This window comes from Entelurus aequoreus, linkage group LG19, assembly GCF_033978785.1.
Source record: "Entelurus aequoreus isolate RoL-2023_Sb linkage group LG19, RoL_Eaeq_v1.1, whole genome shotgun sequence".
Lineage (NCBI taxonomy): Eukaryota > Metazoa > Chordata > Actinopteri > Syngnathiformes > Syngnathidae > Entelurus > Entelurus aequoreus.
Genome location: NC_084749.1, coordinates 43,248,244 through 43,271,979, shown reverse-complemented (window position 1 = coordinate 43,271,979; position 23,736 = coordinate 43,248,244). Strand labels below are relative to the sequence as shown.

At 38.8% G+C, this 23,736-nt stretch overlaps 1 protein-coding gene across 1 annotated transcript in view; it reads left to right on the top strand.

Annotated features, from left to right (window-relative positions):
* aspm (assembly factor for spindle microtubules) overlaps positions 1-23,531 on the top strand; it is a 53,603-nt gene extending 30,072 nt beyond the window's left edge. Inside the window, exons 18-26 of the mRNA XM_062028526.1 lie at positions 599-793; positions 2,912-7,693; positions 7,772-7,921; positions 8,009-8,200; positions 12,025-12,217; positions 12,328-12,482; positions 17,174-17,350; positions 17,443-17,618; positions 23,408-23,531. Of these exons, the coding sequence (XP_061884510.1) occupies positions 599-793; positions 2,912-7,693; positions 7,772-7,921; positions 8,009-8,200; positions 12,025-12,217; positions 12,328-12,482; positions 17,174-17,350; positions 17,443-17,618; positions 23,408-23,510 (6,123 nt within the window). The 3' untranslated portion in view covers positions 23,511-23,531. The remainder of the gene's footprint in view (positions 1-598; positions 794-2,911; positions 7,694-7,771; positions 7,922-8,008; positions 8,201-12,024; positions 12,218-12,327; positions 12,483-17,173; positions 17,351-17,442; positions 17,619-23,407) is intronic.
* Positions 23,532-23,736: the final 205 nt, after the last annotated feature.

The following is a 23,736-nucleotide window of genomic DNA, read 5'->3' as shown; positions in this document are numbered from 1 at the left end:
TTTTTATTTGACACTTTTTGACATATCTTGTGTGACATCATGCACAAAAGTGCACTTTATTTGTTTTAAACTATTGTAGTGGCGTTCTGTACAAAAAGTGCACTTTAATTTAGTGTTGTTTTGATATGTCATCTTAGTGACATCATGCACAAAAGTGCACTCATAGCTTGTTTTAAAATGTCTCTGACAATCTTGCACTTTCTGTTTTGAAATGACATGAATGTTTGTGCCACTGCTTAATAACTGTTTAATAAATACACTTTTGGTCAATTGACTAAGTTGTGATTTCCTTTTCTGCATGAAAGTTTAAAATGAGCATATATTAATGCAGTATGAACAAGAATGTTTTAATGTAGACACATAGAATCATCATACTGCTGTGATTATATGCATCAAGTGTTCATTAGAGGCTAAGGCAAAATATTGAGATATATATCGTGTATCGTGACATGGCCTAAAAATATTGAGATATTAATAAAAGGCCATATCGCCCAGCCCTAGTTAAACGGTAATGATAGGTAATGATACTGGAACAAGAACTTTTTCAATGCAATAAATGCCTTGCCTAGAATCACCATGGCCTTTTGTCGCAACACAGGTCAGAAATGTGGCTGCTGGGAAAATCCAGGTAGCCTTGAGGCATTTTCTTGCGCGGCGCTGGGCCGAGAAGCAATGTGCAGCTTCCTTAATCATCCAATCCGCTTGGAGAGGATATGTCACTCGCAAATCACTGAGGACCGAAAAAGATGCAGCGCTCTGGATCAAACACCATCAAGCAGCAACAATCATCCAGGTATGTAGTTTTTTGTACAATAATTAATTTGGATAGTTGACATTTTAAAATAGTCTATTAGTACTTTCTTTTAAAGCCTAAATATACGGTCCTATGTAAATATGCTAATATTAATGTGCTACTTAGAACAGTGTTTTTCAACCTTTTTTGAGCCGAGGCAACCAGGAGAAATCATTAAAAAACAAAACTCAGTTGACAGTAAAAAGTCGTTGTCGCAATTGTTGATATGACTTTAAACCATAACCAATGCATCACTATAGCTCTTGTCTCAAAGTAGGTGTGCCGTCACCACCTGTCACGTTACGCTGTGACTTATTTGGAGTTTTTTGCTGTTTTCCTGTGTGTAGTGTTTTAGTTCTTGTTTGTGCTCCTATTTTGGGGGCTTTTTCTCTTTTTTTGGTATTTTCCTGTAGCAGTTTCATGTCTTCCTTTTGAGCGATATTTCCCGCATCTACTTTGTTTTAGCAATCAAGAATATTTCAGTTGTTTTTAATCCTTCTTTGGGGGGACATTGTTGATTGTCATGTCATGTTCAGATGTACATTGTGGACGCCGTCTTTGCTCCACAGTAAGTCTTTGCTGTCGTCCAGCATTCTGTTTTTGTTGACTTTGTAGCCAGTTCAGTTTCTAGTTTCGTTCCTTAAGCTGCAATGCCTTTTCTTAGGGGCACTCAACTTTTGTTTATTTTTGGTTTTAGCATTAGATACCGTTTTAGCATTAGATACCTTTTCATCTGCATACTGTCGTCTGCATATTGGGATCACGACATACCATGTTCCGACATCTACAAAGCAATTAGCTACCGGCTGCCACCTACAGATATGGAAGAGCATAACATTGTTACTCTGCCAAGCTCTAGACAGCACCGACACTCAACAACACATTATTTGGAGACCTTAGTTACTTGTTTGCAAAAAATATTTTTACCCCAAATAGGTGAAATTAGATCATCTCCCACGGGTTACCAGACTGTATCTCACGGGACACTAGTGGTTGAAAAACACTGGTTTAGAAGACTGGTTTGTTTAGTTGAAGGAGACATGTTGGTTCCATCTGTAGCTGCTACAGTTAAACCTGCTGAAGTCGGTCCAGTTGTCAACCATTCAATCCAACTATTATTATCATCATCTTTACAGCCCTTTGAGACACTTGTGATTTAGGGCTATATAAATAAACATTGATTGATTGATTGATATTATCTTATTATCAAAATCAACCTGCTTACTGGGGTCATATAATTTTATTTTTTTCCACATTTAAATTAATTTCTTGTGGTCTACATCAGTGGTCCCTAACCACAGGTCCTGGGACCGGTCCGTGACGCATTTGCTACCGGGCCGGAGAGAAACATTAAATAATTCATTACAGACTGCATTTTCTCCGACCTAACTTTAGCATGTCCCACTAGACCAGGGGTGTCAAACTTGTTTTCATTGAGGGCCACACCGCTGTCATGGCTGCCATTAGAGGGCGGCTTTTAACAGTAAGTAAATAATGAATTTGCCTATGAATTTTAATATTAAAACATTTTTTTACGTAAAAAGTAAAAAAAATATTTTGGATTTTACCAGTTTTTTACAGAAAAAAACTGTCAGCTTAGTTGGCACATATTCGGAGGATGACTTTCAGATATAATTCTCCTACGCTTCTCTCTTGGGTTGCCGGCTTTTCTTAGCAGGCAAACGTTACGGCCCACTATGTTTTAACCCCTGAATAACATCTCAGAACTATAACAATCCTTTATCACCCATGTTTCTTATGTATCTGGCAAAATTCACAAGTAATTGCAAGTAATGGTTAGTTCAAATTTCAGCTGTTAACAACAGCTAATGTTTTTGTTTCACTCGGCGAGTCCAAGGTGAATCGAAGTAAGTGCCTTCCACTCTATCTTAGTCACCAAAAAGTTATTTTTGTCTGAATATGTTTTGTAATTAATTAAGAGTGGTTCACAATATCTAGTATGTCTATGCTGGTTGTAACTTGGGAAAACTCTGACATTGAGCCATACAATCATTCTCTTCAAAGTGTGCTGTTATCTCTGTCCAATCAATTAATACATGTGCAACAAATATGAACTCGTGGAAAAAGTCTTTGAATATGCGTTTGTTGTAACCACAGGCGCAGTGGAGAATGTTTTCCGCCATGAAGTCTTACCACCAGCTCCGATACTACACGATTGTGCTCCAAGCACGATGGCGAATGAGGAAGGCCGCCACAGCATTTGGAAGAATCTACTGGGCAACAGTTGTCGTACAAAGACATTTAAGAGCTTGGATTCTTGCAAGAAAACAGAGGGGACAGTATCTCTTGCTCCAATCTGCAGCGGTAAAAATACAGAGAGGCTACAGACAGTGGAAAATCCTGAAAACTCAAAAGGAAAACCATGCAGCCAAAGTAGTGCAAACTATATTCCGGAAATGGTACGCAGAGAAAATGCCCAACAGAGCATCTGCAGCGGTTAAGATTCAATCTTGGTATCGAATGAGGAGGTGTTTGTATCAGTACAAAAAGTTCCAAAGAAGCAGCTTGCTCATTCAAGCCTACTACAGAGCTCATGTACAAAGGCGGAACTTTCACAAACTGAAGCAACAGCACAACTCGGCCATTGTCATCCAGAGTGTCTTCAGAGGGTACGCTGTCAGGAAACGGGTGAATAGGAATAGAACAGCATTCCTCCAGAAGAGAGTAGCCTGTGTTATACTACAAGCTGGATTTCGAGGCATGAAAATTAGGACAGAACTGAAGAAAAAGCATAAAGCTGCAACCGTCATTCAGTCTGCAGTTAGGATGTTTTTATGTAGGAAACGGTACATTCTCCTTCAAAGCGCTGCGATTGTAATCCAGTGTCGTTATAAAGCACTGCTCCAGTGCAGAGCTCAGCAACATGTGTACAGAGAGCAAAAGAAAGCTGCTATAACAATCCAAGCAGGGTACAGAGCATGGAGAGAAAAAGAAGAAATTAACAAGAGGCACCATGCTGCCAGAGTAATCCAGGCTAAATTCAAAATGTACGAAGTGCGGATGGCTTACCTTGCTACTAAGTGTGCTGCAGTCATTATTCAAGAACGGTTCAGGGCCAAAATCCTCATGAATCAACAGCTGAAAATGTACAGAGATATGAAATCTGCTGCTGTTATTATCCAAGCAGCATATCGCGGCCACCAGGCCAGGATGGAGGTTATGAAAATGCACTGTGCTGCAATGGTCATTCAGAGAATGTTTCTCACTTTTCAGGAACGGAACAAATTCCTCGCTATCAGGACAGCAGTTTTGGTGTTCCAGCAGCGTTACAGGGCAGTGACTCTGATGAAAAAAGCCCGGACAGATTATCTGTCAAAGCGCATGGCAGCCATTTGTTTGCAGTCTGCCTTTAGAGGATACACAGTCCGAAAGCAATTGATCATCAAGCATAAAGCCGCTGTTACAATTCAATCCAACTTTAGGAAATGTCAACAAAAACACTTCTACAGGAGATTACAATGGGCTGTCAGTGTTTTGCAGGGACGTTACAGAGCCAACAAGAAAATGAGACATGAGAGATTGACTTTTCGTGCCAAGAGACATGCTGCCATCATTTTACAATCTGCCTTCCGGGGAATGAAATCCAGACGGATCGTCAAACAAAAACACCAGGCAGCTGCCACTATACAGAGAGTTTTCAGAGCCCACTATGAACACAAGAAGTACCTTGCTTTGAAATCCTCAGTGCTTGCTATGCAGCGCAGATATCGTGCGACCTTGACAGCCAAATCACAAATGCGACTTTATCAAAACATACGCAAGTCTGCGGTCATCATTCAGGCAGCATACAGAGGGATGCGGGCCAGAAAGAATGTTGTTCTTTGGCATCAAGCTGCCACGGTGATACAGTCTGTTTTTAGGCGACACAAAGCGGAAGTTAAATTCCAGGCCATGCGTCTATCAGCAATCATCATCCAGAAATACTACCGAGCTTACGTCCGCCACAAACAAGAAAGGGAATTATTCGTCAAAGTCAGATCATCAGCCATTGTTCTGCAGGCAGCATTTAGAGGTTATTCTGCAAGAAGAGAAATTGCCAAGATGCAAAGAGCGGCTACTGTCCTCCAAGCAACTTTCAGAAAGCATAAGCAGCAATCGACTTTTAGGAAGCAATGCTGGGCTGCCTGCGTACTGCAGCAGAGATTCAGAGCTCTTAAACAGAGAAACGTTGAAGTTAGAAAATATAATGAAATCAGAAAATCTGTCGTTTGTCTACAAGCTGCCTTCCGGGGAATGAAATCAAGGCAATCCGTCAAACAAATGCATCAGGCTGCTACCACGATCCAGAAGGCTTTCAGAGCCTGTTGTGAACACAAGAAGTATCTTGCCTTAAAAACATCAGTGCTCGCCATACAGTGCAGATATCGTGCCACTGTAGCAGCCAAATCACAAATGCAACATTACCAAAACATGAAAGAAGCAGTTGTGCTTATTCAGGCAGCATACAGAGGGATGCGGGTCAGGAATTGTGTTGCTCGGTGGCATCAGGCTGCCATTGTGATCCAGTCTGCTTTTAGACGACACAGGGAAGAAATCAAATTCCAGGCCATGCGTCTCTCAGCTGTTATCGTCCAGAGATACTTCCGGGCTTATATCCTTCAGAAACAAGATCGTAGACGCTACTTCAAAGTCAGATCCTCCGCTATTGTTCTTCAGGCAGCATTCAGAGGTTATTCAGTGAGGAGAAGAATTGCTCTAATGCACAAAGCCGCTACTGTCCTACAAGCAAATTTCAAGAGGCATAGGCAGCAAATGACTTTGAGGAAGCAACGTTGGGCTGTCTCTGTCTTACAGCAGAGATTTAGAGCTCTTAAACAGAAAAATGTTGAGGTAAAGCATTATCAAGAAGTAAAGAAAGCTGTGATTTCTCTGCAAGCTGCCTTCCGGGGAATGAAGTTAAGACAATCCATCAGACAAATGCATCAGGCTGCCACCACTATCCAGAAGGCTTTCAGAGCCCATTGTGAATACAAAAAGTATCTCGCCTTAAAAACATCAGTGCTTTGCATACAGCGCAGATATCGTGCCACTGTAGCAGCCAAAGCACAAATGCAAAATTACCAAAACAAGAAAAAAGCTGTTGTGATTATTCAGGCAGTATACAGAGGGATGCGAGTCAGGAATTGTGTTGCTCAGTGGCATCAGGCTGCCATTGTGATCCAGTCTGCTTTTAGACGACACAGGGAAGAAATCAAATTCCAGGCCATGCGTCTCTCAGCTGTTATCGTCCAGAGATACTTCCGAGCTTATATCCTTCAGAAACAAGACCGTAGACACTACTTCAAAGTCAGATCCTCAGCTATTGTTCTTCAGGCAGCATTTAGAGGTTATTCAGTGAGGAGAAGAATTGCCCTAATGCACAGAGCCGCTACTATCTTACAAGCAAACTTCAAGAGGCATAAGCAGCAAGTGACTTTCAGGAAGCAACGTTGGGCTGCCTCTGTCTTACAGCAGAGATTTAGAGCTCTTAAACAGAAAAATGTTGAGGTAAAGCATTACCAAGAAGTAAAGAAAGCTGTGATTTCTCTGCAAGCTGCCTTCCGGGGAATGAAGTTAAGACAATACATCAGACAAATGCATCAGGCTGCCACCACTGTCCAGAAGGCTTTCAGAGCCCATTGTGAACACAAGAAGTATCTTGCCTTAAAAACATCAGTGCTCGCCATACAGCGCAGATATCGTGCCACTGTAGCAGCCAAAGCACAAATGCAAAATTACCAAAACAAGAAAAAAGCTGTTGTGATTATTCAGGCAGCATACAGAGGGATGCGAGTCAGGAATTGTGTTGCTCGGTGGCATCAGGCTGCTATTGTGATCCAGTCTGCTTTTAGACGACACAGGGAAGAAATCAAATTCCAGGCCATGCGTCTCTCAGCTGTTATTGTCCAGAGATACTTCCGAGCTTATATCCTTCAGAAACAAGACCGTAGACACTACTTCAAAGTCAGATCCTCAGCTATTGTTCTTCAGGCAGCATTCAGAGGTTATTCAGTGAGAAGAAGAATTGCCCTAATGCACAGAGCCGCTACTATCTTACAAGCAAACTTCAAGGGGCATAAGCAGCAAATTACTTTCAGGAAGCAACGTTGTGCTGTCAATGTCTTACAGCGGAGATTTAGAGCTCTTAAACAGAAAAACATTGAGGTGAAGCATTATCAAGAAGTCAAAAAAGCTGTGATTTCTCTGCAAGCTGCCTTCCGGGGAATGAAATCAAGACAGTCCATCAAACTGATGGATCAGGCTGCCACCACTATCCAGACAGCTTTTAGAGCTCATCGTGAAAAGGAAAAATATCTGAAAATAAAATCCTCTGTACTAACAATTCAGCGACAATTTCAAGCCACTGTAGCAGCCAAAACTCAAAGGAAAAGATTCTTGGACGCACGCCGCTCAGCTATTGTCTTTCAGGCAACATACAGAGGCCAGCAAGCTCGGAAGCATCTTGCTCATTTGCACTTGGCTGCAACAATAATCCAGACCGCATACAGGAAGCATGTAGCGGTAGTCAAATTCCAGGAAATGCGTGCGTCTGCTGTATTTATCCAGAGATTCTACCGGGCCTTCAATGATCAGAGGCAAGAAAGAAACAATTTCCTGAAAATCCTGCAAGCCACCATTATTATTCAGGCTGCTTTCAAAGGCTACTGTGTGAGGAAGCACATAAATCGACAAAGCCAAGCTGCCTGTGTCATCCAGTCGTATTGGAGGTGCATAATCCAGAGGCGCGTCTTTTTGAAGAAAAGAGAAGCAGCTGTGAAATTGCAACAGAAAATTCGAGCAATGCAGCTTGGAAAGCTGGACAGGAACAAGTATGTCCGGATAAGGCAGGCGGCAATCACACTTCAGACCCAATACAGAGCTTGGACTGCACGGAAGCTGGTAAGTTTGTCAAAAGAAAGAAAAAACGTTTTTAATAATCATGAAAAATGAAATTGAGTTGGTATTATTTTAATCCAGAAACTTGAGGCTGCCAATGTACAGAGAAGACTTTGTTTCGCTGGGGCTGTCTACCACCACCTCAGTGCCATCAAAATCCAAAGAGCTTTGCGAGCACACTGGGTCTTGGAGTCTGCTAAGAGACAGATCCATATCGTCATCGCCATACAAGTATAACCGCAATGGTTTTATTCTAAAACACTTAAGCAACGTGTGAAGACCATTACTTATTTAACCCCTTGTTTCTCTTTCGTTAAGCGCTTGGTGCGAGTGAAACAGCAAAAAAGACGCTATATGGAAAACCGAAGGAAAGTAGTCACCGCCCAGAGAGCAGTCAGGCGTTGGTTAACTCGTCGCCACAAGGCTGCGTCTGTCATCCAGGATGCTACGCGCAGGTTTCTCCTTCTCAGGCGCCAGAAGAGAAGAGAACGGGGCATTGTCAAAGCACAGGTATCGTTCTTTCTTTGAGATTTTATGTTGGTTAATGTCAAAGCTCTGTGCAAAAGGTCAATATAAACACTTTACAGAAAGTATTTACAGGCCAATTAATCGAACAATAAATGAAAATTAACTCAATAACCTTTGCTGGTATCCATAAATTGCCATGTGCATGTGTTTGTTTTCTTCGTCTCCTGGATATCGAGTGCAACGATGTTCAATACAAGAGACGTATCTAGTCGATACTACAATGTTTACATTGAGATTTTTTATCACCACAAAGTATTTTTTCCTTTTTTTCAATTTTTATTATATTAAATGTTAGGGGTGTAACGGTACGTGTATTTGTATTGAACCGTTTCGGTACGGGGGTTTCGGTTCGGTTTGGAGGTGTACCGAACGAGTTTCCACACGAACATATTAAGTAGCCACCTCCGCTTCCTTCTGCCTCTGTTTCTGTCAGTACTCTACACCAGTGGTCCCCAACCACCTGGCCGGACTGATTGGTACTGGGCCGCACAAGAAATAAATAAACATTTTTTTAAATTTATTTTTAAATTTTTAGTAAATCAACATAAAAAACACAATATATATCAATATAGATCAATACAGTCTGCAGGGATACAGTCCGTAAGCACACATGATAGTATTTCTTTATGAAAAAAAAAATATATATATATTTTTTTAATTTATTTTTTTTATTTCACCCCCCCAGTCCGTGGGACAAATTTTCAAGCGTTGAGCGGTCCGCAGATACAAAAAGGTTGGGGACCACTGCTCTACACAGCACCCAGCATTGTCCCACCCACACAACCATCTGATTGGCTACAAACAGAGTCAGATTTAGTGCTTAGCATTTAGCAGGTAAGCATCAGGCAGCGGACTCTCCCCAAATGATAATAAACACCTCCCAGTCAACTACTAGTAACATCACTATGAGCCCGTTGACCTTCTAGAAATATAAAAGGCAGCTCAGCTCGCTCGCAGTCCTGGCTTGAGGTGAAGGCTAATTCGCTTTTAGCGTAACGTTAGCTCATTTTGCGGTGTGCGTGTGCGTTAAGGACAGCAAAGCCCTGTCTGTCTATTATTTCACTTTACCTTCTTCTGTGTTGATTGAGCTGTGTTGAAGCAGCAAAAAAGGACGTTATGTTAAATGAAGAGTTTCTGTCTCTGATAGTTGATATAATAATGTAACTGCATCTTTAAGCCTACATGAACTCCATGGTGTTCAGGGATGAATAGCCTCTTCTTTTGCTATTGTACCATTTTTTCAGCTATAGTTACATGAATCATTAGTAATGCAGCAGCCTAGTTTTGAATGGCAGGGTCCCTGCTATCACATGTTGATAAAAATATAACATTTACATAATAAATCAACTACAGGCTTCCCAAATGCTGTAATAAATTAAGCATGATGAGTTGACTTGAAACTGTTTAATGTTGCACTTTTTATATGTAGAAGAAAAGTTTTGTCATTTTATTTAATCTGAGCAACAACTTGCGGCAGTTTAATGTTGATTAACGTGGGCAGGATTATTATAGTATTCCCAATGTTAAAAGGATAAAGCCATTGTTTACAAATTTGGTAAATAAATAACCAACATTTTTTTATTTTTTTGTTTTCTTACTGTAATGAAAATTAACCGAACCGTGACCTCTAAACCGAGGTACGTACCGAACCGAAATTTTTGTGTACCGTTACACCCCTATTAAATGTAAAAAATACTTCCTGGACACATGAGGACTTCAATTATGACCAATGCATAACCCTGTAACTACCTGGTATCGGATAGATAACCAAATTTGTGGTATCACCCAAAACTTATGTAATGTATCAAACAACTGAAGAACAAGTGCTTCTTACATTTTAACAGAAGTGTAGAAGAAACAGAAAAACAGAAAATAACCAGATATTAACAGTAAATGAATAGCTTAATAATATTTTTTTTACCGGTTATCCCTCATAATTTTGACAAAATAATAGAACGAGAAATGACATTTAACCAGATAAGAAAACCCATTGAGATCAAGATCTCTTTCACAAGGGTGACCTGGCCAAGAGGTCAACAGCACATGTCACAGAGCAGTTTCAAAATAAATACATTAAGACATACATTTTAAAATACATAAGAGAACTGTAAAACAACAGAGATTTACATCTTTAAAAACACAGGCACTGTGCAAACGTCTCTCGCTGTTTGTCCCTCAGGACAGAACGGAAGGCTCCAAATGGAAGTAGTTCTGTAAGTTTCAGTTTCGTCTGCAATTCATTCCATGCCATAGGGCAGGGGTCACCAACGCGGTGCCCGCGGGCACCAGGTAGCCCGTAAGGACCAGATGAGTAGCCCGCTGGCCTGTTCTAAAAAATAGCTCAAATAGCAGCACTTACCAGTGAGCTGCCTCTATGTTTTAAATTGTATTTATTTACTAGCAAGCTGGTCTCGCTTTGCCCGACATTTTTAATTCTAAGAGAGACAAAACTCAAATAGAATTTGAAAATCCAAGAAAATATTTTAAAGACTTGGTCTTCACTTGTTTAAATAAATTCATGAATTTTTTTTACTTTGCTTCTTATAACTTTCAGAAAGACAATTTTAGAGAAAAAATACAACCTTAAAAATGATTTTAGGATTTTTAAACACATATACCTTTTTACCTTTTAAATTCCTTCCTCTTCTTTCCTGACAATTTAAATCAATGTTCAAGTAAATTTATTTTTTTTATTGTAAAGAATAATAAAAATTTTAGCTTCTGTTTTTTCTACGAAGAATATTTGTGAACTATTTCTTCAAACTTATTATGATTAAAATTCAAAAATGGCAAATCTAGAAAATCTGTAGAATCAAATTTAAATCTTATTTCAAAGTCTTTTGAATTCCTTTTAAAATTTTTGTTCTGGAAAATCTAGAAGAAATAATGATTTGTCTTTGTTAGAAATATAGCTTGGTCCAATTTGTTATATATTCTAACAAAGTGCAGATCAGATTTTAACCTATTTAAAACATGTCATCAAAATTTTAAAATTAATCTTAATCAGGAAAAATTACTAATGATGTTCCATAAATTCTTTTTTAAATTTTTTTCAAAAAGATTCGAATTAGCTAGTTTTTCTCTTCTTTTTTTCGGTTGAATTTTGAATTTTAAAGGGTCGAAATTGAAGATAAACCATGTTTCTAAATTTAATTGTCATTTTTTTGGTGTTTTCTCCTCTTTTAAACCGTTCAATTAAGTGTAAATATCATTAATTATTAATAACAACATAGAGTTAAAGGTAAATTGAGCAAATTGGCTATTTCTGGCAATTTATTTAAGTGTGTATCAAACTGGTAGCCCTTCGCATTAATCCGTACCCAAGAAGTAGCTCTTGCTTTCAAAAAGGTTGGTGACCCCTGCCATAGGGGCAGCAATGCCAAAAGCTCTTTTGCCAAATTCGGTCCGTACATGAGGAACAGTTAAAACATACAAATTGTTAGAACGTAATGCGTAAGAGCTAATGACATAATGACATAATGTCATCAGCCAAATTAGGAGCCTTTGTTACCCGTTTGCTTATTTACTACTAAATGTGAAGTTTTCTACTATGTTCAATATCTTAGTTAATGTAAAATTGTTCTTTGATCGCAATGAGAAATGTGTTTTATTTTTTTGTTAAGATAAAGCCAATAATGCCAATTTTTTTTTTAGGTCTCCTTTATTTAGAAAAGTATTAAAATACATTTTAGCACCGGTACCAAAATATTGGTATTGGGACAGCCCTAACCTCTGCTGTGGGGGTTTATGTGTTCTCGAGTCTTGCTTCTTAACCTTTTGAAGTGTTTTTTTTCCCCTCACTCTAGGCTCTTTGGAGAGGACACTGCTCCCGCCGCTTGAATGACAATGCCAAAATAATAAAGTTGAGACAGAACTTGCGTAAAGTCTCAACTAGTGCCCGAGAAGAGGACAAATTGTTCAACAAAACATTCTCCGCCTTGGACTGTATCCTTCGATACAAACACTTCTCCCACATCCTCAAGGCACTGGAAAACCTAGGTAAAGTTTCAGAACTATTCATGTGTGCAATGTCTACTTCTATGGTACTGTTCCAAAAAAATACAACGAAAAGACCATGTGCTGTTTTGTGTCCGTGTGTGAATGTACAGAGACCACGACCAGGTTGTCACCTGTGTGCTGTGAGCAGCTGGTAGACCGTGGCGCCACCAGTGTCATCTTCACGCTCATACGAAGCTGCAACAGGAGCGTGTCCTGCATGGATGTCATCACCTTCTCCATCCAGATCCTCCTCAACCTCGCTAAGGTATTCCGCCCACAGAGCAGCTCATTTTAAGTGTTCGAGTCAGTCAGGTGTAGTGTTGTCCCGATACCAATATTTTGGTACCGGTAACAAAAGTATTTCAGTACTTTTCTAAATAAAAGGGACCACAAAAAATGTCATTATTGGCTTTAGTTTAACAACAACTCTTACGGTACATTAAAGGCCTACTGAAATGAATTTTTTTTATTTAAACGGGGATAGCAGGTCTATTCTATGTGTCATACTTGATCATTTCGCGATATTGCCATATTTTTGCTGAAAGGATTTAGTATAGAACAACGACGATAAAGATTGCAACTTTTGGTATCTGATAAAAAAAAGGCTTGCCCCTACCGGAAGTAGCGTGACGTAGTCAGTTGAACATATACGCAAAGTTCCCTATTGTTTACAATGATGGCCGCATGAAGTGAGAGAGATTCGGACCGAGAAAGCGACAATTTCCCCATTAATTTGAGCGAGGATGAAAGATTTGTGGATGAGTAAAGTGCAAGTGAAGGACTAGTGGGGAGTTGAAGCTATTCAGATAGGGAAGATGCTGTGAGAGCCGGGGGTGACCTGATGTTCAGCTGGGAATGACTACAACAGTAAATAAACACAAGACATATATATACTCTATTAGCCACAACACAACCAGGCTTATATTTAATATGCCACAAATTAATCCTGCATAAAAACACCTACGTGTTTGTTATGCTAGCTCCTAGCTCCTCTGCTAGCTCCTAGCTCCATAGAACGCGCCAATACAATTCAAACACCTTATCAACACACACAATCACTCAGCCCAAAAGACCGTTCACCTAACCCAAGGTTCATAAAGCTTATATATTTTAAGAAAGTTACGTACATACGCAGAAAAAAAGTTGCGCACATACGGTCAAGCGATCAAATGTTTAGAAGCCAAAGCTGCATACTCACGGTAGCACGTCTGCGTCTTTGTCATCCAAATCAAAGTAATCCTGGTAAGAGTCTGTGTTGTCCCAGTTCTCTACAGGCGTCTGTGTATCGAAGTCAAAAGTCCTCCTGGTTAGAGTCTCTGTTATCCGAGTTCTTCCATCTTGACTGCATCTTTCGGGAATGTAAACAAAGACGCGCCGGCTGTGTACTGTTGTTGCTGACTTCGTTCGAAAAATACGTCCATTTCGCACCGACAACTTTCTTCTTTGCTTGCTCAGCTTCTTTCTCCATAATGCAATGAACATAATTGCAACAGATTCACGAACACAGATGTCCAGAATACTGTGGAATTATGAAATGAAAACAGAGCTTTTTTGTATTGTATTCAATGGGGAAGGCATACCTCTGTTCCCCGGGCTACGTCACGCGCATACGTCATCCTCAGAGGCGTTTCGTACCGGAAGTTTAGCGGCAAATTTAAAATGTCACTTTATAAGTTAACCCGGCCGTATTGGCATGTGTTATAATGTTAAGATTTCATCATTGATATATAAACTATCAGACTGCGTGGTCGGTAGTAGTGGGTTTCAGTAGGCCTTTAAACATATGTTTATTATTGCAGTTAAGTCCTTAAATAAAATAGTGAACATACAAGACAACTTGTCTTTTATTAGTAAGTAAACAAACAAAGACTCCTAATTAGTTTGCTGACATATGCAGTAACATATTGTGTCATTTATATACCTATTGTTTTGTCAACATTATTAAGGACAAGTGGTAGAAAATGAATTCTTAATCTACTTGTTCATTAACTGTTAATATCTGTTTATTTTCTGTTTCAACATGTTCTACACTGCAAAAAGTCAGTGTTCAACAACAAGAAAAAAAACATAAGGGTATTTTATTTGAACTAAGCAAAATTATCTGCCAATAGAACAAGAAAATTCGGCTTGTCAAGACTTTCCAAAACAAGTAAAATTAGCTAACCTCAATAAACCTTAAAATAAGTATATTCTCACTAATAACAAGTGCACTTCTCTTGGTAGAAAAAAAAAAGAGACCTTTTTGCTCAAAATGTTGAAAAATACTCTTAAATTAAGTAAATGCTAGTGCCATTATCTTGACATAATGACATGCGCTCGGCATCATGATTTTTTTTTCATGCTTGAAGTAAGAAATTATTACTTTAAAAAAGTAGTTTTATACTTGTGAGTGTTGATGACACAGCTTTGCAACAGTTGATATTCTAGTTTCAAGCATGTTTTACTCAATATAGGTCATCAAATCTCAGCAACAAGCTGTAATATCTTACTGAGATCATTTAGTACCAAAACCCTTAAAACAAGTAAAACACTCTAACATAAAATCTGCTTAGTGAGAAGAATTATCTTATTAGACAGAAAATAAGCAAATATCACCTTTATTTGAGATATTTAATCTTACTTAGATTTCAGTTTTTGCAGTGTATCTACACTTCTGTTAAAATATAATAATCACCTATTCTTGTGTTATTTTTGATACTTTACATTAGTTTTGGATGATATCACAAATGTGGGTATAAATCCGATACCAAGTAGTTACAGGATCATACATTGGTCATATTACTAGTCCTCATGTGTCCAGGGACATATTTCCTGACTTTATGAACATAGTATAAATTAAAAAAAAGAACGAAAGAAGATTTTGTGATGCTAAAAAATATCGATGTAATCATAGTAGTATCGACTAGATAGCTCCTGTAGTTGGTATCATTACAGTGGATGTTAAGTGTAGATCCACCAATGGCGTTTGTTTATGTAATATTCTCCCAAAATGTGGTTGTCATTGTTGTTTAGTATGGTTTCACCATATGACACATATTTATGACAGTGTTGGTGTTGTTCATACGGCCACCCTTAGTGTGACAAGTATGGCTTTTGACTTGAGATATCCGATAATATCCAGATATTATTGGCCGATAAATGCTTTAAAATTATCGGTATCGGTTTCAAAAAGTAAAATGTATGACTTTTTAAAACGCCGCTGTACGGAGTGGTACACGGACGTAGGGAGAAGTACAGAGCGCCAATAAACCTTAAAGGCACTGCCTTTGCGTGCCGGCCCAATCACATAATATCTACAGCTTTTCACACACACAATTGAATGCAACGCATACTTGGTCAACAGCCATACAGGTCACACTGAGGGTGACTGTATAAACAACTTTAACACTGTTACAAATATGCGCCACACTGTGAACCCACACCAAACAAGAATGTCTAACACATTTCGGGAGAACATCCGCACCGTAACACAACATAAACACAACAGAACAAATACCCAGAACCCCTTGCAGCACTAACTCTTCCGGGACGCTACCCCTCTCAAATGCTCGCTAGTGTTACCATATCTGAGTTATTGTGCAGAAATATGGGGAAATGACTACAAAAGTACACTTCATTCATTAACGGTATACTTGCCAACCTTGAGACCTCCGAATTCGGGAGATGGGGAGGCGGGGTTTGGTGGTAGCGGGGGGTGTACATTGTAGCGTCCCGGAAGAGTTAGTGCTGCAAGGGGTTCTGGGTATTTGTTCTGTTGTGTTACGATGCGGATGTTCTCCCGAAATGTGTTTGTCATTCTTGTTTGGTGTGGGTTCACAGTGTGGCGCATATTTGTAACAGTGTTAAAGTTGTTTATACGGTCACCCTCAGTGTGACCTGTATGGCTGTTGACCAAGTATGCGTGGCATTCGCTTGTGTGTGTGTAAAAGCCGCACATATTATGTGACTGGGCCGGCACGCTGTTTGTGGGGAGGAAAAGTGGACGTGACGACAGGTTGTAGAGGACGCTAAAGGCTGTGCCTTTAAGGCACGCTCCCAATATTGTTGTCCGGGTGGAAATCGGGAGAAATTCGGAAGAATGGTTGCCCCGGGAAATTTTCGGGAGGGGCACTGAAATTCGGGAGTCTCCCGGGAAAATCGGGAGGGTTGGCAAGTATGATTAACGGTGTTACAAAAAAGATCAGTTAGAATAATACATAATGTTGGATATAGACAACATACAAACCTTTTAATTTATTGAATCAAAAATACTGAAATTCCACGACATAGTGAATTTGCAAACAGCTAAAATTATACACAAAGCAAACTATAATCTGCTACCCAAGAATATACAACAATTCTTCTCATCAAAAGAGGAGAAATATAATCTTAGAGAAAAATGTAATTTAAAACATTTGTACACACGTAAATGATGGAATGGATTAAGCAAATAAATCAAACAATGTACTAATATGATCCACTTCAAGAAACTCTTCAAACTTAAAGTGTTTACAAAGTACAGAGAAGAAGAACCATGATAAACATCCTGAATTTATCTCATCCATCCATTCATTTTCAAGATAATCTTACTCCTCTCGCCATATGAAATATTACTTACTTCACCAATTATTATTTATTCATTTATTTATTTGTATTGTTATTACTTATGGAGTATATTGTGAATAAATTGAGAACAGGAAGTGAACAAAAGTTTTAGCAACTGCTATGTGAAGGAAAAGGGGTAGGATTAAATAAGCTCTGCTTCTTCCTACTCCTTTTCGAACATGTTGAATAGAGAAACTGGAAATTGTGATGTATCATGTTGTATGCATGCATGTTCCAAATAAACTCAAACTCAAAGCCAAAGCCGCTGATTGATGATTTATGCTCGCTGATCTGGGCTTTTGTGACTTGTTATTCTCCCCTGATATTAGTGTGGTTTCATTAAGTCTTCCCTCCTTCCCGTGTCTTCAATAGCACCACAAAACCACTGAAGCGGTATATTTGGTGGACAACTCGGTGGACACACTGGTGGACCTGCTGCTGCGGTACAGAGGGAAAGCGGGAGATAAAGTGCCGGACAAAGGTGGCATAATCTTTACCAAGGCCAGCTTCCTGTTGCTTCTGCTCCTGCAAGACAAAAAACATGTTGGGGTTTGTCCTCTTTTTTTAAATTAAAAACAAAAACATTATTTGTGGTGATTACGTCGGACTTACATCAACACAATTTTTTTTTTTCCCCCCAGGAGGTTATGAATAATCCAAAGATGTTGGATCGGTTAAGAAGCATTTATCGCCTCACTGTCCACAAGCACAAGATGGATGCCGAAAGAAATGTTACGAAACAGAAGATGAACGCATCGATCAACGGAAGTTTCTATGTCCAACAGACGCCCCCACGTAAATCCCGCCCCGTGCCAAAGTAAGTATTTGTAAAGTCTAATTTACTAAAATCTAGGGGTGTAATGGTACACAAAAATGTCGGTTCAGAGGTCACGGTTCGGTTCATTTTCGGTACAGTAAGAAAACAACAAAATATACATTTTCTGGTTATTTATTTACCAAATTTGTAAGCAATGGCATAACATACACTACCGTTCAAAAGATTGGGGTCACATTGAAATGTCCTTATTTTTGAAGGAAAAGCACTGTACTTTTCAATGAAGATAACTTTAAACTAGTCTTAACTTTAAAGAAATACACTCTATACATTGCTAATGTGGTAAATGACTATTCTAGCTGCAAACGTCTGGTTTTTGGTGCAATATCTACATAGGTGTATAGAGGCCCATTTCCAGCAACTATCACTCCAGTGTTCTAATGGTACAATGTGTTTGCTCATTGGCTCAGAAGGCTAATTGATGATTAGAAAACCCTTGTGCAATCATGTTCACACATCTGAAAACACTTTAGCTCGTTATAGAAGCTACAAAACTGACCTTCCTTTGGGCAGATTGAGTTTCTGGAGCATCACATTTGTGGGGTCAATTAAACGCTCAAAATGGCCAGAAAAAGAGAACTTTCATCTGAAACTCGACAGCCTATTCTTGTTCTTAGAAATGAAGGCTGTTCCACAAAATTGTTTGGGTGACCCCAAACTTTTGAACGGTAGTGTACATATACACACAGGGTCCATTGCCAGGGTTAATGCAGTCAACATATATAAAATAAAAACTAAATAAGATAAGGCTCAGAATTGGTTTCTTAACAAAACCTTTCTACATATAAGGTGCTTTTTTTGATTGATTGATTAATTGAGACTTTTATTAGTACAGTACATATTCCGTACAATTGACCACTAAATGGTAACACCCCAATAAGTTTTTCAACTTGTTTAAGTCGGGGTCCACGTTAATCAACATTAAACTGCCTCAAATTTTTGCTCGGATTAAATAAAATGACAAAACTTTCAATCTACATATAAAAAGTGCAACATTAAACAGTTTCAAGTCAACTCAGCCTCAGATTAACTTTTCTTCCCCCCCCCAGTCTTTAACCCTGGGGACTTTCACTCAATTTTCATGTTTTTTGCCAGAAAAATCAGTTTATCCACATTGTCTGCATAAAAAGCAGACCTGCTTGCAGTTACAATGTCTCCAGCTGTGGAAAATACCCTTTCGCTGGGCACGGAGGTAGCAGGTATGGCAAGGTAGTGCCTGGCTAACTTGGCAGTAAGAGGATATAAGGGCTCATTGTTCTTCCACCATAGAAGTGGGTCAAAATCTAGTTTTTAATGCAATGTGGTCTTAAATCTGCTGCTATAAAAACACCAACGGCATTTGTGATTGCTTTAGCCCTGCCTGACTCGCCGAGGAGAGGCTGCTTGAATGCGGTGTTTGCACCACGCTCGTCTTTCTGAAGCGATGTTGACTCGGGGGTGGTGACGCTTCAAATGGGTTAGCATGTTTGACGTGTTGTCAGAAGCATACCCTACCGCTGTTGCTGAACAATGTCAGCAAACCTCCGTCCTCCATTGTTGTATCGCACCGTGAAGCCCAAATGTTCCCAAACGGGAGATCTCAACGAGGCAGGAGGGTCTTCCAGCTCTGGCTTTTGCATGTTGTAGTAGCCTGGTCGTTGCTAGCATGCCGTGTGTTGTGCCTCGTGTGCATTGTTTACACACGTTCAGTGCACCCCCGAACCGAACCAAAACCCCCGTACCGAAATGGTTCAATACAAATACACGTACCGTTACACCCTTAGTGAAATTATTAACACATTACCGTAAAATATCAAATCATATTATTTAGCTCATTCACGTAAGAGACTAGACGTATAGGATTTGATCGGATTTAGCGATTAGGAGTGACAGATTGTTTGGTAAACGTATAGCATGTTCTATATGTTATAGTTATTTGAATGACTCTTACCATAATATGTTACGTTAACATACCAGGCACGTTCTCAGTTGGTTATTTACGCCTCATATAACGTACACTTATTCAGCCTGTTGTTCACTATTCTTCATTTATTTTAAATTGCCTTTCAAATGTCTATTCTTGGTGTTTATCAAATACATTTCCCCAAAAAATGCGACTCGTACTCCAGTGCGACTTATATATGTTTTTTTCCTTCTTTATTATGCATTTTCGGCCGGTGCGATTTATACTCCGGAGCGATTTATAATCCGAAAAATACGGTACCTGTGGCGTTTTGCTATGTTTACCAACGCGCAGGAGACATGAACCACTTTTTATGGGCATTTTAGAAGCAGTGCATCTACAATGGAACCACTTTTTGTTTAGTATTCACTGCTGAAGATGCGCTCATTGGTGGCTGGCACCACTTACTCCGGTTAAGACTCAAAACTATGCATACCGTATTTTACGGACTATAAGGCGCACTTAAAGTCCTTTTTTTCCCCTCAAAACCCGACAGTGCGCCTTACAACCCGGTGCGCCTAATGTACGGAATAATTCTGCTTTTGCTTACCGACCTCGAAGCAATTTTATTTGGTACATGGTGAAATGATAAGTGTGGCCAGTAGATGGCAGTCAAACATGAGAGATATGTGTAGGCTGCATTATGATGGCAGTCACACATAAGAGAAACGTGTAGACTGCAATATGACTCAAGTAAACACCAACATTTTATATGTTCCATTGGAAAATATAGAACATTACACACAGCGCTCAAAAATCTATCAAAATGTTTTAATACGACTTTGGTAAGTTATGAAGCCGCACTGCTTGATAGATTGAGTATTATTATGGTGTGTGTATAAGGTAAAACATATTATCTGGCGTTTTGTTGACTTCTATATGACTACTTTAATGCGCCCTGTAATCCGGTGCGCCTTATATATGAAAAAAGATCAAAAATAGACCATTCATCGGCAGTGCGCCTTATAACCCGGTGCGCCCTATGGTCCGGAAAATACAGTACATGAAGATTATTTTCTTATAAGAAATATTTTGATATATATTCTATGTAAAATAGGAAATAAAATAAAAATAAAAACGTTGTTAAAAAAAACACCAAAATGCATCGAATAAATGTATTTGAATCAGTCCTCTAGCAAATATAAAATAATGTTGCTGAATAGGCCATATTTTCAATATTTGCTACGTTTTCCAACGTGCAGGAGACAAGAACCACTTTTCATGGCCATTTTAGAAGCAGTCCTGCAGTGCATCTACAATGGAACCACTTTTTGGTTAGTTTTTCACTGCTGAAGATGCGCCCATTGGTGGCTGGCACCTCTCTTACTCCGGTTAAGACGCAAAACAATGCATACATGAAGATTATTTTCTTATAAGAAATATTTCAATATATAGTCTATGTAAAAAAACCGAAACGAATGTCGTTAAAAAACACCAAAATGCATCGAATACATTTATTTAAATCGGTCCTCTAGCACAGTGTTTTTCAACCAGTGTGCCGTGAGATACAGTCTGGTGTGCCGGGGGAGATGATCTAATTTCACCTATTTGGGTTAAAAATATGTTTTGCAAACCAGTAATTATAGTCTGCAAATGAAGTGTTGTTGTTGAGTGTCGGTGCTGTCTAGAGCTCGGCAGAGTAACCGTGTAATACTCTTCCATATCAGTAGGTGGCAGCCGGTAGCTAATTGCTTTGTAGATGTTGGAAACAGCGGGAGGCAGGGTGCAGGTAAAAAGGTGTCTAATGCTTAAACCAAAAATAAACAAAAGGTGAGTGCCCCTAAGAAAAGGCATTGAAGCTTAGGGAAGGCTATGCAGAACAAAACTAAAACTGAACTGGCTACAAAGTAAACAAAAACAGAATGCTGGACGACAGCAAAGACTTACTGTGGAGCAAAGACGGCGTCCACAATGTACATCCGAACATGACATGACAATCAACAATGTCCCCACAAAGAAGGATAAAAACAACTGGAATATTTTTTTTATTTTAAACAAAGTAGATGCGGGAAATATCGCTCAAAGCAAGACATGAAACTGCTACAGGAAAATACCAAAAAAGGAGAAAAAGACACCAAAATAAGAGCACAAGACAAGAACTAAAACACTACACACAGGAAAACAGCAAAAAAACTCAAAATAAGTCTTGTCGTGATGTGACAGGTGGTGACAGTACACCTACTTTGAGACAAGAGCTATAGTGATGCATGCTTGGTTATAGTTTAAAGTCATACCCAACAATTGCGACAACGACTTTTTACTGTCAACGGAGTTTCGTTTTTTTAATGATTTCTGCTGGTGGTGTGCCTTCGCATTTTTTCAACGCAAAAAATGTGCCTTGGCTCAAAAAAGGTTGAAAAACACTGCTCTAGCAAATATAAAATAATGTTGCTGAATAGGCCATATTTTAAAGTTAAAGTACCAATGATTGTCACACACAAACTAGGTGTGGTGAAATTTGTCCTCTGCATTTGACCCATCACCCTTGATCACCCCCTGGGAGGTGAGGGGAGCAGTGGGCAGCAGCAGTGGCCACGCCCGGGAATCATTTTTGGTGATTTAACCCCCAATTCCCACCCTTGATGCTAAGTGCAAAGCAGGGAGGTAATGGGTCCCATTTTTATAGTCTTTGGTATGACTCGGCCGGTGTTTGAACTCACGACCTACCGATCTCAGGGCGGACACTCTAGTCCAGGGGTCACCAACGCGGTGCCCGCGGGCACCAGGTAGCCCGTAAGGACCAGATGAGTAGCCCGCTGGCCTGTTCTAAAAATAGCTCAAATAGCAGCACTTTTTTAAAATGTTATTTATTTACTAGCAAGCTGGTCTCGCTTTGCCCGACATTTTTAATTCTAAGAGAGACAAAACTCAAATAGAATTTGAAAATTCAAGAAAATATTTTAAAGACTTGGCCTTCACTTGTTTAAATAAATTCATTAATTATTTTACTTTGCTTCTTATAACTTTCAGAAAGACAATTTTAGAGAAAAAATACAACCTAAAAAATGATTTTAGGATTTTTAAACACATACCTTTTTACCTTTTATATTCCTTCCTCTTCTTTTTATTGTAAAGAATAATAATTTTTTTTAAATTTAATTCTTCATTTTAGCTTCTGTTTTTTCGACAAAGAATATTTGTGAAATATTTCTTAAAACTTATTATGATTAAAATCGAAAAAAAATTATTCTGGCAAATCTAGAAAATCTGTAGAATGAAATTTGAATCTTATTTCAAAGTCTTTTGAATTTCTTTTAAAAATGTTGTTCTGGAAAATCTAGAAGAAATAATGATTTGTCTTTGTTAGAAATATAGCTTGGTCCAATTTGTTATATATTCTAACAAAGTGTAGATTGGATTTTAACCTATTTAAAACATGTCATTAAAATTAATCTTAATCAGGAAAAATGACTAATGATGTTCCATAAGTTGTTTTTTAAATTTTTTCAAAAAGATTCGAATTAGCTAGTTTTTCTCTTCTTTTTTTTCGGTTGAATTTTGAATTTTAAAGAGTCGAAATTGAAGATAAACTACGTTTCAAATTTGTATTGTCATTTTTTCCGTGTTTTCTACTCTTTCAAACCGTTCAATTAAGTGTAAGTATCATCAGTTATTAATAATAACATAGAGTTCAAGGTAAATTGAGCAAATTGGCTATTTCTGGCAATTTATCCACTTTGCACATGTTTAGTAGATCAGCTTTGCGTGTGCTATCAAGTTGGCCAGTGTTTTAGCACATGCAAACCTTTATTAAAACCAGACCCTGAATGTTTTATGTACGATAAGTGTTTGCAGGTGACTTACACTTTATTTATTTATTTTTCCCCAGGTTTGCACCAGACTGGGTTCTCAGGAAGGATACGATTAAAGACATAGTGGATCCTCTCATGGCCATCCAGATGGTGGCTAACACGCTGTTCATCTCCTTGTAAAAAAAAGCTTTTAAATCCTTACGTCGCAATTGCTTTTACTTGTACATATTAAATTCATTTCTAACGTCAACAGGTGTTTGTTTGCTTTAAAAATAAAATAAAAAATGATCACACTTTAGTATGGGGAACATCCATCCATCCATCCATTTTCTACCGCTTATTCCCTTCAGGGTCGTGGGGGACGCTGCAGCCTACATATTCACCATTAATTAGTTGCTTATTAGCA